This window comes from Dromaius novaehollandiae, chromosome 1 (assembly GCF_036370855.1).
Source record: "Dromaius novaehollandiae isolate bDroNov1 chromosome 1, bDroNov1.hap1, whole genome shotgun sequence".
Classification (NCBI taxonomy): domain Eukaryota; kingdom Metazoa; phylum Chordata; class Aves; order Casuariiformes; family Dromaiidae; genus Dromaius; species Dromaius novaehollandiae.
Window position 1 is genome coordinate 127,035,011 of NC_088098.1, and position 13,573 is coordinate 127,048,583.

The window sequence follows — 13,573 nt, forward strand, 5'->3', positions numbered from 1 at the left end:
AAAATGCCTCTTTGAGGCATTAATGAATGTTGTGAAGCAAGGAGAATAGTAGGGAAGAAAAAGAACACCTCCAAACACATGCTAAAACCTCTTCCCTCCCTCAGCAAGTTCTCATGTTAGCCAGTGGTTTGGACTCCACTAAATGCCACTCCACTAAATGATGGATCTGGATCAGGAGGTTCACCTTTAAGAAATGAGTTCAGTAAAAACAGGCAAAACTGAAGAAATCTTATCAGTGTGAGTTATAAAAGTGCCACTATAGATGGAAATAAAATATTCTTCTAGACCTACCTCTCATCCACAGAGATTTTAATCTAATTATTGATAAAGTGTGGTGAGTGAATATGGAAAACAATATGAAGAGGATAATAATGATGGAGATGGCTCTCTATATAACTTAAACTCTATTGTCAAAATCACTGTGGAATTATATTTCAAGTGGTATCTGAGAATAGGAAAATTATAGCTTCATAAATGAGATTGTAGATGGACTTTTTTTTACTCTGTGAGGAGCAGAGTGGAACAAAGAACAAAGAAATTCTTGTTTTGGATTAATAGTTGGTGAAAGCTGTTAGCAATGGCAAAATGGAAGTGTTGACAAGGGGCAAACCACCAGTTGGTAGGAAGAGTTACTCTGTTATGAATTACCTTGTTAAGGGTACCAAGTTTGAACATACGCTGGAAAACAGGGAACTAGCAGAAGTCAAAGAACAGAGCAAAAGAATATAAATGATAGCCCATACAGATTATTTTAGTAGTTACATAATTTAGTAGTTACATACTTTACAATTGCCTTCATGTTTCTTTATGAGTGAAACATGGGAGCAACTTGATTTTTTTTTTTTCTTTCTGGAGGAAGAGACTAATCTCACCTGCTTAAATTCTTATGGTAGCACTTAGTTGACAAGATGAAAAATAAAGCACTATAAAGGATTCCTTGCATGAAAATTAAATAATTACAGTAGATCTGGTGGATAGTCACAGTTTTAATGGTACATGAAGTACCAGACTGATCAAGCAATTCCATATTGTAAATTATCTTTACATGGTAAACCAACAGAGATTTTTAAATGGCCTGTTGTTGTGCATTAGAAACAAGGTATATAGAACACTAGGATTATGCTGTTTCCTTTCCCTGAACTGCAATGTGCACAGGCATTCTGATGAAAAACTTCAAATAGGACTTTATTTATTCAATGATGATGCAGGTTACCGCTTGATCTTAACTTTCTAAAGCAATATCCATGACAGTAGGACAGTCAAGTGACAAACAAACAACTTCGCATAATTTTTGTCTCACAGGTAGCAACATGTCCCTCCTCTGTATTCTAGCTAGAATAATAATAACAAATGCTGAAAAGGAGCTCTTGAATTACGAGCAAACAGAATTTGTGAGCACAAATCAGTGCTTATGTTTCTGTTTACAGGACAGTCACTCAGCATTTCTGCTCCTTACCATTTTGTAAAATGTTATACTCTGCAAATCATCATTATGCAAATTAAAATTAGTTTCTAACACCTATGCAAAATCATGCTCAGTTAAAATATTCAGCACTTACAGGAAACCAGATCAGTTATAAACTAATCTGAAGTTATTTATTCACCTTCACACAATAACTCTAAAACAAAATCAGAAGGAATTCAATTCTTCCTAATGTTACTTTTCAGTATGATGTGCACCCAGGAGAAGGAAAAGACCAAAAGAACTGATCAGCCAACCCAGCACAACATCTCAGAAGCAAGAATGCACAAATAGGTGGCTGTATTAAATGTTAGTGGCTAAGGGAAAATCAGGCACTAGAATTTGCTGCAAGAATCCGTGCCTTACTTTACTTATTCTATTATTGTGCTGTTGCCAAAGTTCCATTTCTCCCATTTCTTTTTCACTGAATTGGATGATAATGAAGCTTTACCACCATAGCATGGATTCAGTTCCCTACACCCTTGGTTTGTTAAGATATTTTGGAAAAGCTTCTGGAGGTCAAAACCATAGGCAACACAGTTCACCATGCTGTTAGTTGTGCTTCTGCAATATCCTATCACCCCACAGTGATCCATCTGCATTAATTTGAACTAATTTAGGATTTAGCCCATTAATTATGGGCCATCAACACAAGCAGAGCTAATCTAAGCCCATGAAACATGAACCTTTTAGGTTTTCCAGAAGAACAAAGGATCAATCAGTACTCTCCTTGTCTAATTATCTCATCTGTATTTGCAAGCTTTTCATCTTAGAAAAGCAAGCAGGAGGGATTATATACTTAAATTTGCTGTAGACTAAGTGCCTGACAGTCTGTGTAGTAACAAATACACGCTCACCTAGAACTAGTCTGTCCCAAATGTTTTTCTGTTTCCAAGTTATTGCATTGCATTTTTGTGACTCTGCTAAATGCTAATTTCAAATTGACTTATAATGGAATTTCTTTATCAAGTCAATTCTTTGCCTACCTTTTCTTGTCTTTGAATTTGCACTGTTCAGATGTTGTTGTTGTTGTTGTTAGAGAAAATGGAGTTAACGCACTTCAGAGATTTTGCTCCTCTCTCCCATATTGCTCATTTCCAAAATGAGCATGAGGCAAAGGGAAAACCCAAAACTCCCCCAGTCATTATGGAGAATGTGTACAACATTATGTTTCTGTAAATAGAAGTGCACTGTGCCTGTAGTTCTGACACTCTTAGGAGTTAGTTGATTTGAAGATTTGAAGATATAGCTAGCCATTAAAATTATAAAGACAAAGGACTGAATGTTACACAGTGTAATAGAATCACTATAGGACACTGAATTAAATTGTTCCCCTGAACCATTGCTTTTTCTTCCAGCCAGTTTGGGAAGACAGCGGTGGAGCTTTAGAATTTTACTACACAAGCGTATTATTACTTCTGAATCTTTTTTGGTTTTTTTAATCAATTTGTATCTAAAAAATAACACAAATGGATTTATTTTCCTTCAGTTCATTATAGAAAATTTTCCCATCAAAAATACTGCACACTTTGGCTAGAGCCAAGGGCAATGAGATTTTAGGATCCATCATGTAACAGAGAAGTTTTTAGAATCACCATTTTGCATGGAATTGCCTAAGGTCTCCCATTTTAGATACTTAAACCCTTTTGTGGTTTTGGCTGTAGGTATGCAGCAACTTAGTAGTAGTTTGCCATGCTCAAAAAGTGTCTCAGTCTCAGGTGTCCTCAGAAGCCCTTGAAAAGCCCTGTCAGTATTCACAGTCAGTTCTTCTGCCTATTTGAGTTCAGGGGTTCGATACAGGGTGTTATAAAAGTGTGCTTCCTGGATTTGGCTTTGCAGAAAACATAGTATTCATTCCTGCTTTGCCCAAAGAAGAGGAACTATTGCTCTTCTTCATGACCAGAGATTCCGAGACCTCAGGTCATCTTCCCTCTTCTGCCTTGGAGCACTGCAGTCCAAACCTCCCATGAGACTACCACTGTCTTACAGTAGAGGCATTTATACTCCCCTGCGTTCAAGCTCTTCCACCTTACATATAACTTTAAATTTAAATCATTGGATAAAAAAAGGGAATAAAATAAACATGACTGTAGTGTATAGGCAGTGTGTTCCAGTCTCTGTGGTAAGGCTGTTTTGTATATTAAAAAAGTCACAGGATAACAAAAGTATGCCTCTTTAAGAGACCACAATATAATTTAGAAATATCTGAGATGTGCTTACAAATGCTAGTAACAGTACCAGAAACAATTTAGCTGCATCAGTAGAGAGTTCCATGTAAATAAATTCACACATTTTCATTAATTTTGAATGGAAACTAACCAAAAATAGTATGCCATCATCTAAGTAAAGATTATATCATAATGCAGCTATCAGAATTGAAATAATATCAGGAAACTTATGAATAATTTAAGTTATTTTGATTTCAAAGACATGATTCAGGACATAGATTCTTTCCATCTCATTTATAAGAATAATCCGTTTATATGACCAGATAAGGAATGTTTGCTAGGGAAATTTGTCTTTTCTCCATATGCCCTTATAAGTTAGAAGGAAGTACAGAAAATCCCTCCATCTGGTGACTGCAGGTTTATATGACCCATTTTACTTGTGTAGCCTGTCTGCTTTCTGAATTTGCAGAGGTACTGAGTGGGTGGCTCTGAATATATACAACCAAGTTTTCAAAACACAAAAATCCATTTCTGCATGAGAAAATCCTCATACTGAAGTTCTTTAGTCTATAGTCCCACGGACTTATTTGCCTAGTGATTTATATTAAGATATGGGGAAATAGCATAACCTAGGTTGACATCTTTGTCATCTACACTTCTAAAAATATGCAACTATTATAAAAACCCTGAACCTCAACAATTCCTGGTCCCTGACTCCCCATTTTATGTGGTGATGATGAATCAAGAGATATATAGCAAACAAAAATGAACAGCATACTTCTTATATGTCCTCAATAAACAAATAAATCAAAACCTTACAATACACACATTCCCATGTCACATCTCCCTTCCTAAAATCCTGCACAAAACAGATGCAGTTTTCATTGTGTTCTAGAGGCAGCCAGATTCTCATCATTCTGGACAGTCTAATTTGTGAAAAGAAATTTCATAGTCATTAGAAAATAATGTTTCCATCTGAAATATCTGCTAATTAAATTAAAACACTTTAAAACACTGTATTATTAATCTTCTAAAATGAACCTGTAATGTAATTGCAAGTGAGGATTGACTCAAAAGCTCTTATGGTAGTTTCAGCTTCTGGAAATACTGCATCCTGTAGCTGACACACTTGGTAGATGTAAAAGTACCTTTAAAATCAACAACAAAAAGCCTTTTGCTACACATGGGCTGTGTTATTCAAATATTGTGGGTTTCAGTGTTTTTTTATTCAAAAGTCTTGGATTTGTTTGTGTCAGTTCTTCAGAATTTCAAAGGACACATAGGCTGTGCTGGATGTAGGAATATTTTAAACATCAGTGCTTTATGACTTGTTGAAAAACTAAAAATGCAGCCTTGCTGAGTGAGAACTGCATCTCAGCGCAGTTTAATATGCTCTGATTTTTAACAGCAATCAGCAGAAGTGTGCCTTTGCTCAAAATCATTTGAATCCACGAGTGATCAGGAAAATTGATAATAGTTCAATTTTTACACTCAAGTTACAAGACAAAGGTTAAAGTAGTCAGAAAGCACTTTCTCTTAGAAAAGCTATTTTGAATTTATTTATTGTATCTCTATTAGTTCAGTGAAACTGGGTATACATTGCACAGACACAGCTGATTTAGAAAGTTATACATCAGTGATGCTTAGAGGTGTGGTCAAAAGGTACAAAAACCTGAATTGTCTTAGTAAATGTAATCCACAATATTTTGTGTTCCTGGACATAAAGTATTTTATAATTGTATGTAACTTTAATAAATAACTCTGAAGGAGCTTGACTATCTATATCCATAATTACTTATTTAGTAAGACAAATTATGTTTGTGTGATCCACAGTATTTCAAGATTGCTGTGTTCCTGGATGGAAAGTATTTTATAATTATTAATAACCCTAATAAGGAACTGTGAATGAACTTAAATAGCTAATGATGGGCTAAATCTGTTTGTGCTTAGCATTTGTAAAGTCACATTGATACAGCATAGAGTCACATTTTAACTGGCAGGTGATAAGTTCCATGAATGGAAATGACATGTTTCAAAATATGGAAAATAGTGTTTTCTGTGCCACAGAACTATATTTGACACAGTATACGCTGACAATGTTGGAAGGCAAGGAATAAGAGGAATTTCTAAAATAGTTTTTAACTAGTTTTAAGAATGAATTTTGAAAAGTGAGTGTGACTAAGCAATAGGATGTAATACAAAATGCTTGAAGATTATTTGAACACATAGTGTGATGAGTGATTTAAAGGCAAAGCACTGGTTTCCTCTTAACCTCCTATAGGAAAAAATGTAGAACATCCCCTATATGTTTCCAATATATCTGCAAATGATAAAAAAGAAGGCTGAAAACTAGGATAGCCCTGAGGGAGGGAGGGGCCAATAGCCATCTCACTGTCATATAAAAAGACCGAAACAAACAACAAACAACCTAGTCATTGCATCATAACTTCAAAAATCTTGCAACCTATCTGTAAATACCTTGCTGCTGTAAAGGAATCTGAAGGAATCTGCTTGCACTGGAAGCAGGTCTTCCAAATGCCTAGCATAATTTGTTTAGTCAGTAGCATAGCTACTTCATGCAGTAAAGTACTCAGACATCATCATGGTGAGTGCAGTGGAAAAACCTGTGAAGAGTTTAATAATTTTGTTTTCAGTTTAGCTTTTGTGTGGGCTGTCACACATGGAATGGTTAGATTAAAAGACATCTTGAGTTGCTACTGATTTCAGAGAGCAACATTCAAAAGGAGCCAGATGAGTCAGGATACCATGGGAAAAAATAATGTCCTTGTGAATTGGGACTACCTCATAACATATGTTCCTGAAGAAGCTGTTTCGAGGTTGCTTATGGCCAGGTACACTTGCGCAAACTTTTCTAGCTGCAAAAATCTCTTTCCTTCTTTACAGACTGCATCAGACTTGCTGTCATTAAAAAACAGTATTACTGCAAGAATATTTGTCATCCTATCTGCCTCAATCTGATGAGGTATGGATATGCTGAAAGCTCTCTAGCTTTCATCGCTGCATACCATGAATGCATTTGAGCCTTTTGCCTTTTAAGGCTGGAAAAAAGTGTTGAAGAAAACGTGGCCCATGTTCTATACTGGAGGCAGGTTGTTCTGAAAATACTGAGGAAATACCGACTCTGCATGCCAAGATTTCTGTGCCACTCTAAAACTTGCATAAGAAACATATGTACTTGAAACAGCTTCTTTTGACATATAGAGGCTAGGGTCCAGGAAATATTTTCCACGATTCGCATGCCTTATCATCTGCTGCTGCTGCTCAGATAAAGAAAAGGAAATCACCTGAGATATTCCAGAAATCTCTCTCTCTGCCATCTCTCCTCCTTGCTGTGAGAGGAATGGAAAGTTCAGCAGAGGAGCGGAGGGCTACCAGTCTTAGGCTCTCAGCAGTGCTTCTTCAGGTCCCCTGCTTTCACATCCAGTCCTCTCTGTGGACACTAGTCAACTCTGGTTTTGCTTGGAAAAACATTTTCAGAAGTGTTGACCTAGTTACACCACTGACACACAGTGATGCCACCTGTGATCTTCAGATTACATTAGTCAGATGCTTAAAGTTAGTTTGGATAAACCTACACCAAGTAGCCAAGTAGAGTAACTTTTATCTTTTTGAAATTATGGCTTTATGTTCCATATTGGAGTTGGTAGCTTAAAAGTCCAAATTATTGTGTAGTATAGGCAAATAAACAAAGGCAAAGCTTCCAAAAAAGCTTTAGAATAGAACCAACTATGATATGTAGTAACATATGAATGGGTAATTTTCAGTATGAATTATACTTTTCATTATTAATTTGGTACAAAAGCAACTCTTCAATCATTGGCTTGTTTAAAATAAGAGGAAAGCTTGCTGACAGGTGTTTTAGTGGTTAGTCAGAAGAAACATCATGAGATGATTGTTATTTGCTAAAATTATTAGATGACCAGCTAAATTAAGGCAATGGTAAGTAAATAAGATAATGTTGAAAAAGGAATAAAATGTTTTTGAAAAAATACATTTTAATCAGTTACTGTAAAACATTAATTTATAGAACATTGTACAAATCAAAGCAGAATGCCAGATAAAAGCAGGATCATGTGAGAGATCCTCTGGGCTGATCCTTTTGCTTATCTTGAGGTTTTTGTTTCAATTTAGTATGCCAAATTATATGAAAGCAAAGAAATAAAAACTGTTAAGAGAGAAAAATGTGGGTAAATGTAATAAAAAGGGAAGTAGTCCAAAAGGGATTCAGAGAGAGAGAGAAAGAATGTGAGGGAACCAGCTGAAAGGCAGAATGCAAAAATGTATGAGGAGTAGCACATACTAGATGCAGACAGTATATTTTATATACATAGATTGACAAGCTGCCCATTCATTCACTAAATGTTGCAGTGTTTTGGAGGAAGACTTTCTAAGGCCTTGCATTAGAAATCTACTTTTAAAAAGTGTTTTGGAAGAGAAAAAGGTAACACACAAAAAAAATAAGCTTCAAAAAAAATTTAGGGAAGAAATGTTAAAGGTATTTGCTAGGAAACCAGGCAGTGGGATGTATGGTAAAAAAAAAAAAAGAAAAAAGAAGATGTGGCTAGGAGTGGAATTTTGCAGAGCCTTGAACATATGGATGAAAAGCTTTAACTGGATATGGAAAGAGAAATAAATTTGCAGGGAAGAGATATAAAGACACATAAGCAGAGCTATGCTGAGAATTTCCTCAGAATTCCATTAAGGATCAATGAGTATGTTAACAGCAGAAGGAGATCACTTTCATGTCCATTAATTTCTTTGTATTTAAGGTAGTTTGGTGTCTGGCATTTAACAGTGTGATGTTGTCTTTGCCGATATCTTACAATGCTCTCCATACAGCAGTTTTGTACCTGTATGAAGAACTTCAGCGAAAGGCCACATTCAGTTACAAACAGGTCTTTTGGCGTCCTTGCACTCTTTGCTTTTTCTGCTGCTATTAGCCTGGAGTTATGACATTTCACAGAGAGAAGTAGATGTTTACTTCTCAAATGAGATTCATTTCTCGCTGCCTGGAAGATACTGGCTACTGAAATGTTGGAAAGTTCTTCCCCATCAGGCTTCCTTTTATTTTTTCCTTTTACTCTTCTAACTCACTTTTGCTATTCATTTGAGAAAAACTGTATTGAAACCAGTTAGTCCACTGATTAGTCCACCACTCATTTATTTAAATTTTTATGCTGTTCTTTAATCCAAGTCATTTATTCTCTCTGTTTCTGCTTTCACTCTTAAGGCATAACTGCATACTTAATGTTCGCTCTCCCCTCCCTACTGAGTTCAAAGAGTATGTGTGTGAAGACTCCTGCAAGGCAGTGGAGAAGCAGGAAAAGGACAAGTGTCAGACCAGAGTTTGAATGGGGTTATGAAGGATATTTTCCGACATCTGGAAGGGTGACATTAGATGCCAAACATCTGGTAGATATGATTGGATAAACTCTGGCCCCATAGTTTCTTTTTTACTTGCTTTGGAGGCTATTATTGAAGAGGGAAAGAAGTCTTTGTTCAGAACTTGAGGAGGAGCCAGGGCAGCAACTGATACTTAACCTTGGAGAATTAGCAGGGCGAGGGAAAAAAACAGTGAGAGAATGCAGTATGTTTATATGCAGCACCAGATAAAGTAATTTACCAGGCTTTTGAAAAGCACAAAGCTGCAAGTTTATGAATAGCCAGGCTTTCATTTTGTGTTTGCATCCTGTGACTGTGCTGACCTTCTTTATTACATGGCTGCAAGTAAGATTGCAGCCGGCTGAATGGGAAGTGAGGGAGGCCACTCGCATGAATTCACTCTTTATCTCTGTTCTGCTGCATCTATCCAAAGTAAGAAAAGCTTCTGTAATGAGGACAAGCATTTTTGCAATCTGAACCTTTTTCCATCACTGCTTCAATTTCCTCCTGTGTCACTGGAAATTGGAGACAGCGTGAAGGATAGGAGCATCCCTTAGCACGGTCCTCTCCCCTGCCATTTCTAGTCACCAAGTGTGCCGCAGGTTAAGCGTTATTTGCAGAGTGCTCAGATGGCTAGATCTCATTTGGGAATCCACAAAAAGACTGCAGCCTCATAGGCCTCTTTCCATTAGACTTTTATCATCAGAAAGCATGTTGTTTAATGAGCTGGTCTTCAGTGAGGTCAAACACTTATTCACTGTTCAGAAATATGAGAGAGGTGCACAAAGCTTCTCTAATGACCATGTGAAACTTTTTTCCAGGTCAGATATATCCAGTGGGCCTTTCACAGTACCATCTATAGACATTAGGCCCATCACTGTTTTGTAATTAGCTCTTAGCAGGTTAACTTTTCTACTGAGAAGTCAGTTACATTCCTGATGTACCTGTTGTGTGAACCTGTTAGGCTGGTCTTTTTATTTTTAGATGTATGCCATCTATTCATTAGTTTTACAGTAATCCCTAACAGTCACAAAAATTCACATTTTTCTAAGTTGTTTGCTGGTAATGTAAAAACCTTGAAGTTTCCACACTTACGAGTCAAAAAGTAAATAAAACAAAAGTGACCTATTTCCTTTCATCTTCTTAGAGGTTATAAAAAACACAACAAATCCTCAGCACTCTAATTCTAGTGCTTTTTGAGAAGTAGCCTTGCTAACACTTGAGATAAATGACAGCCATATACAAAAGAACATAGCTCAAAACTCTTGTCGTGAGGCAGGCTTTCAAATATAGTTGCTTCAGTAATTCTTATAGAGCTGCATACATAAATGTTGCCTCGATGCATACTAACTTTTCAAAGTCTTTAGTTACCGACAAGAAAACACTATAAAAAATCGAGATTCACAGCCTTTCAGCATAAGAAATGTTCAATGCTTTACAAAATTAATCTTGCAATAATTACCTAAAAACTGTATTCTTACTTCACTTTTTACTAAAATAATGCATAATAATTGTTGGGAATTATGAAGAAGTAATATTTTTTATAATTGGAATTTTGTTCCTTAGGTCTAACCAGCTGTACATAAATACCATGTTATATCTTTATCCCATTTTTTGGATTGATAAATATCTGTATTTTAAGACAAGCATGAACTGGTTAAAACTATTGCTGCTGCTCTGTTTTCAGAACAGAGGCAGATTAATTGGGACGTACTTTACCCCTGCATGTCTATTCTACAATTTGCTTTAGATAAAATAAGAATCATACCTGCACTAAACTGGTGATTTTAAAAACAAAACTAGTGAACGACTGATATACAAAGTGCTGGGCTAAAGGTTCAAGGCATATTTGAACAATATGCAATATTGTATTTGGCATTATTTTAAAAATAATGATAACTCTGTCTCCAACATTTTATTTATTTTGCCATTTTAATTGAAGCTGGGCTTCTAAGAGTCAATAGAAATCTGAATATTTGATCGTTTGGACACATCTCTAGCAATGTTTAACATTTTTTCTTTGCCTTCAGCAGCTGCCAGTTTCTTTAGGCAGCATGTGTATTATAGAATTGTCTGAAATAAATATTAACATATTCAGGAAGGCTTCCCGTAATATGGTAATATGCTAGTCTTTAGGGTCTGCAGCTCTGATGAAAATCTAATTACATTTTCCTGTTTTGAACAGCCCTAAACTAGATCTGCAGTGTAGATTCACAACTAGCTAAGGGACCTGCATAATGAAGCTTACAGATATTTTCATTTGGTGCTTAAAAATGCATTGTTTTTCCTTAGGTGTTGTAAATATTAAAATATTTTAACTAAATGCTTACTATGAGCATAGAACAGGTTATAAAACAGCCCAGAGCAGAAAAAATATAATATTTAATTGCTTATGACTAAAAGGCACTATATAAATGTGAAACCAAAACCAAATATCTTCAGATACTAAAAGCACCACGTAATTCACATTTTCTTCCTAGCATCTGAACTATAAAATAATCCTTTTCTGAGCAGTGTTCTGTGATTTAACTGCTAAAAGAAACATCTGCTCAACAGTTGCAATTTTCCCACTATGGAAAGCTCCAAATGATGTCATCTTTTCTCTCACATAAGTTAATTTTTATGTCTAAATCTTCATGTTTTGACACTTGTATAGGGTGACTATTACAAGCCTCGGGCTGCCTTGAATTCTAAATGCATGGCATGAACATGTTATTTTTCAGAAAGTGAGAAGCGCTATTCTTACATTAACAACAAAACATGGAACAACGTAGTATGATCCCAGGAATTTTATAAACTGTAGGAAAAATGTTTGTCTTTAATTTCATTATAACAAAGGGCATGTATAATAACAAAGTGCAGTTATAAAGGATAGATTAATATGTGGAAATCCTATGTTTTCAGTACTCAGTGTGTATCTACTATGACAGATAATCCTGTATGTTGGTGACAATGTTTTGCTTGTATCTGTGTAACTCGTACATCTAGGATAAACCTTCCATACATCTGTGTAAACAATGTACTTTAAAGAGTTAGAAGTGATTCAGTATAAGCTCTGACAATTTTTAGGGTCAATCTGAGCTATGTGTTACAAAAATATTGGCAACAAGAGTTAAAACTTCTAGTTAGTTAATGAAGTAGTGAAAAGGAACTTTTACATTTAAGCAAAGAAGAAAGGACTTCAGGCATAGGAAGGAATCTCCATACTCTTTAAATGGCTTTACAGATGGGCAAAACTGAAGTAAACTGTTGTTTAGCTATCTCACAGTGCGTTGTTTCTTGGGGATACAGATTTTTTGTAGAAACGTACAGTCTGTATTTTAGAATTCCAAACCTGAAGGCCGTAGGAGGTAACCTTGAACCTGATTGACAGTCTATAGCCAGTGTATAGATGGGTGCATAAATAGGAGTTCTGCACAATGCATCACACTAAGCTCTGCAAAGTCACAATGTGTCCTGAGATAGGTGGTCATAGTAAAATGAAATCTCCTGTAACATTTAGTGACGTTGTTAAGAGACTTTTCATCCACAGTGTGTAAAACTTTTAAATAGATTAGAAGCTTAAGGTTCTATTCCTCATAGTAATTTAGTTCCCGCCTGTGCACAAATTACTATCGTATACTGAATATTACAGTGTTCTTTATTATAGCTGGAAGAACCATTTGATTCAAGAAGCTCAGCTGTTTATTTTTATGTCATTATTACTTGGCCTTTTCATAGCTACTAAAGGGAATAAGAGAAGAGGCTGCTAGTGACACCTTTGCTATTTTTCATTACAGTGACTGTTTCTCAGGCTGGCAGCCATCAGGGGTACTGATGTGGTTCATGACAATTTTCTTTGAGATTGGCCCAATGGAAGTAGTCACAAATAGTAACACATTGTCGCAATTTAAATTTGGCTGATGAACTAGAAATACCCCACTATACTGTAGAAATGGTAGCCAGAGCAATGTTACTATTATTGTTAACCTCTCCTAATTCTTCCAGCTTCCCTTTTCCCTGAAACTGTATAGCCTATTACATGAAATTGGAAGATTTTACTATGCAATCAGAAGCAAATCAGTCAAGTTTTGGATAATTGCTAGTTTTACTCATTTGTCATTTTTAATAAGAAAAGCTAGAAATGTAACTAGTACCCAGCCAAATGTTTGTGATTTGAATATACACAAATTGATCTTCTGCTGTTACATCATTTAGGTTTTCCTACAACAGTGGAATTTCTGTATGAATTACAATATCAATCAGATAAAATTAAATCTCAGCTTGATTCTTTGGTGGGTATACATCTGATGCAAAAAGAACGGGATACAGAGTCTGGAATTGTAACACTGATCTTTAATATAGTGTTTGCACCTAACAAACCAATGAGGTAAGTCCTTGTTCTTTATTACTAGTAGAACATGCAATAACATCCTATCTGATTAAGCTTAGCTAAGTAAACACCTCCCTACACTATTTTCTTAATTCTGTTTTCCCCTCTGAGATCTATTATTTTAGATTTCCTTACTTGCCGCTTCTCATTATGATATCTTTGGTATTA

The 13,573-nt window shown here is 35.7% G+C and overlaps 1 protein-coding gene across 1 annotated transcript in view; it reads left to right on the plus strand.

The window, feature by feature from the left end:
* Positions 1-13,573, plus strand: part of CFAP47 (cilia and flagella associated protein 47) — a 386,437-nt gene that overhangs the window by 346,295 nt on the left and 26,569 nt on the right. Inside the window, exon 62 of the mRNA XM_064505814.1 lies at positions 13,231-13,402. Within this exon, the coding sequence (XP_064361884.1) occupies positions 13,231-13,402 (172 nt within the window). The remainder of the gene's footprint in view (positions 1-13,230; positions 13,403-13,573) is intronic.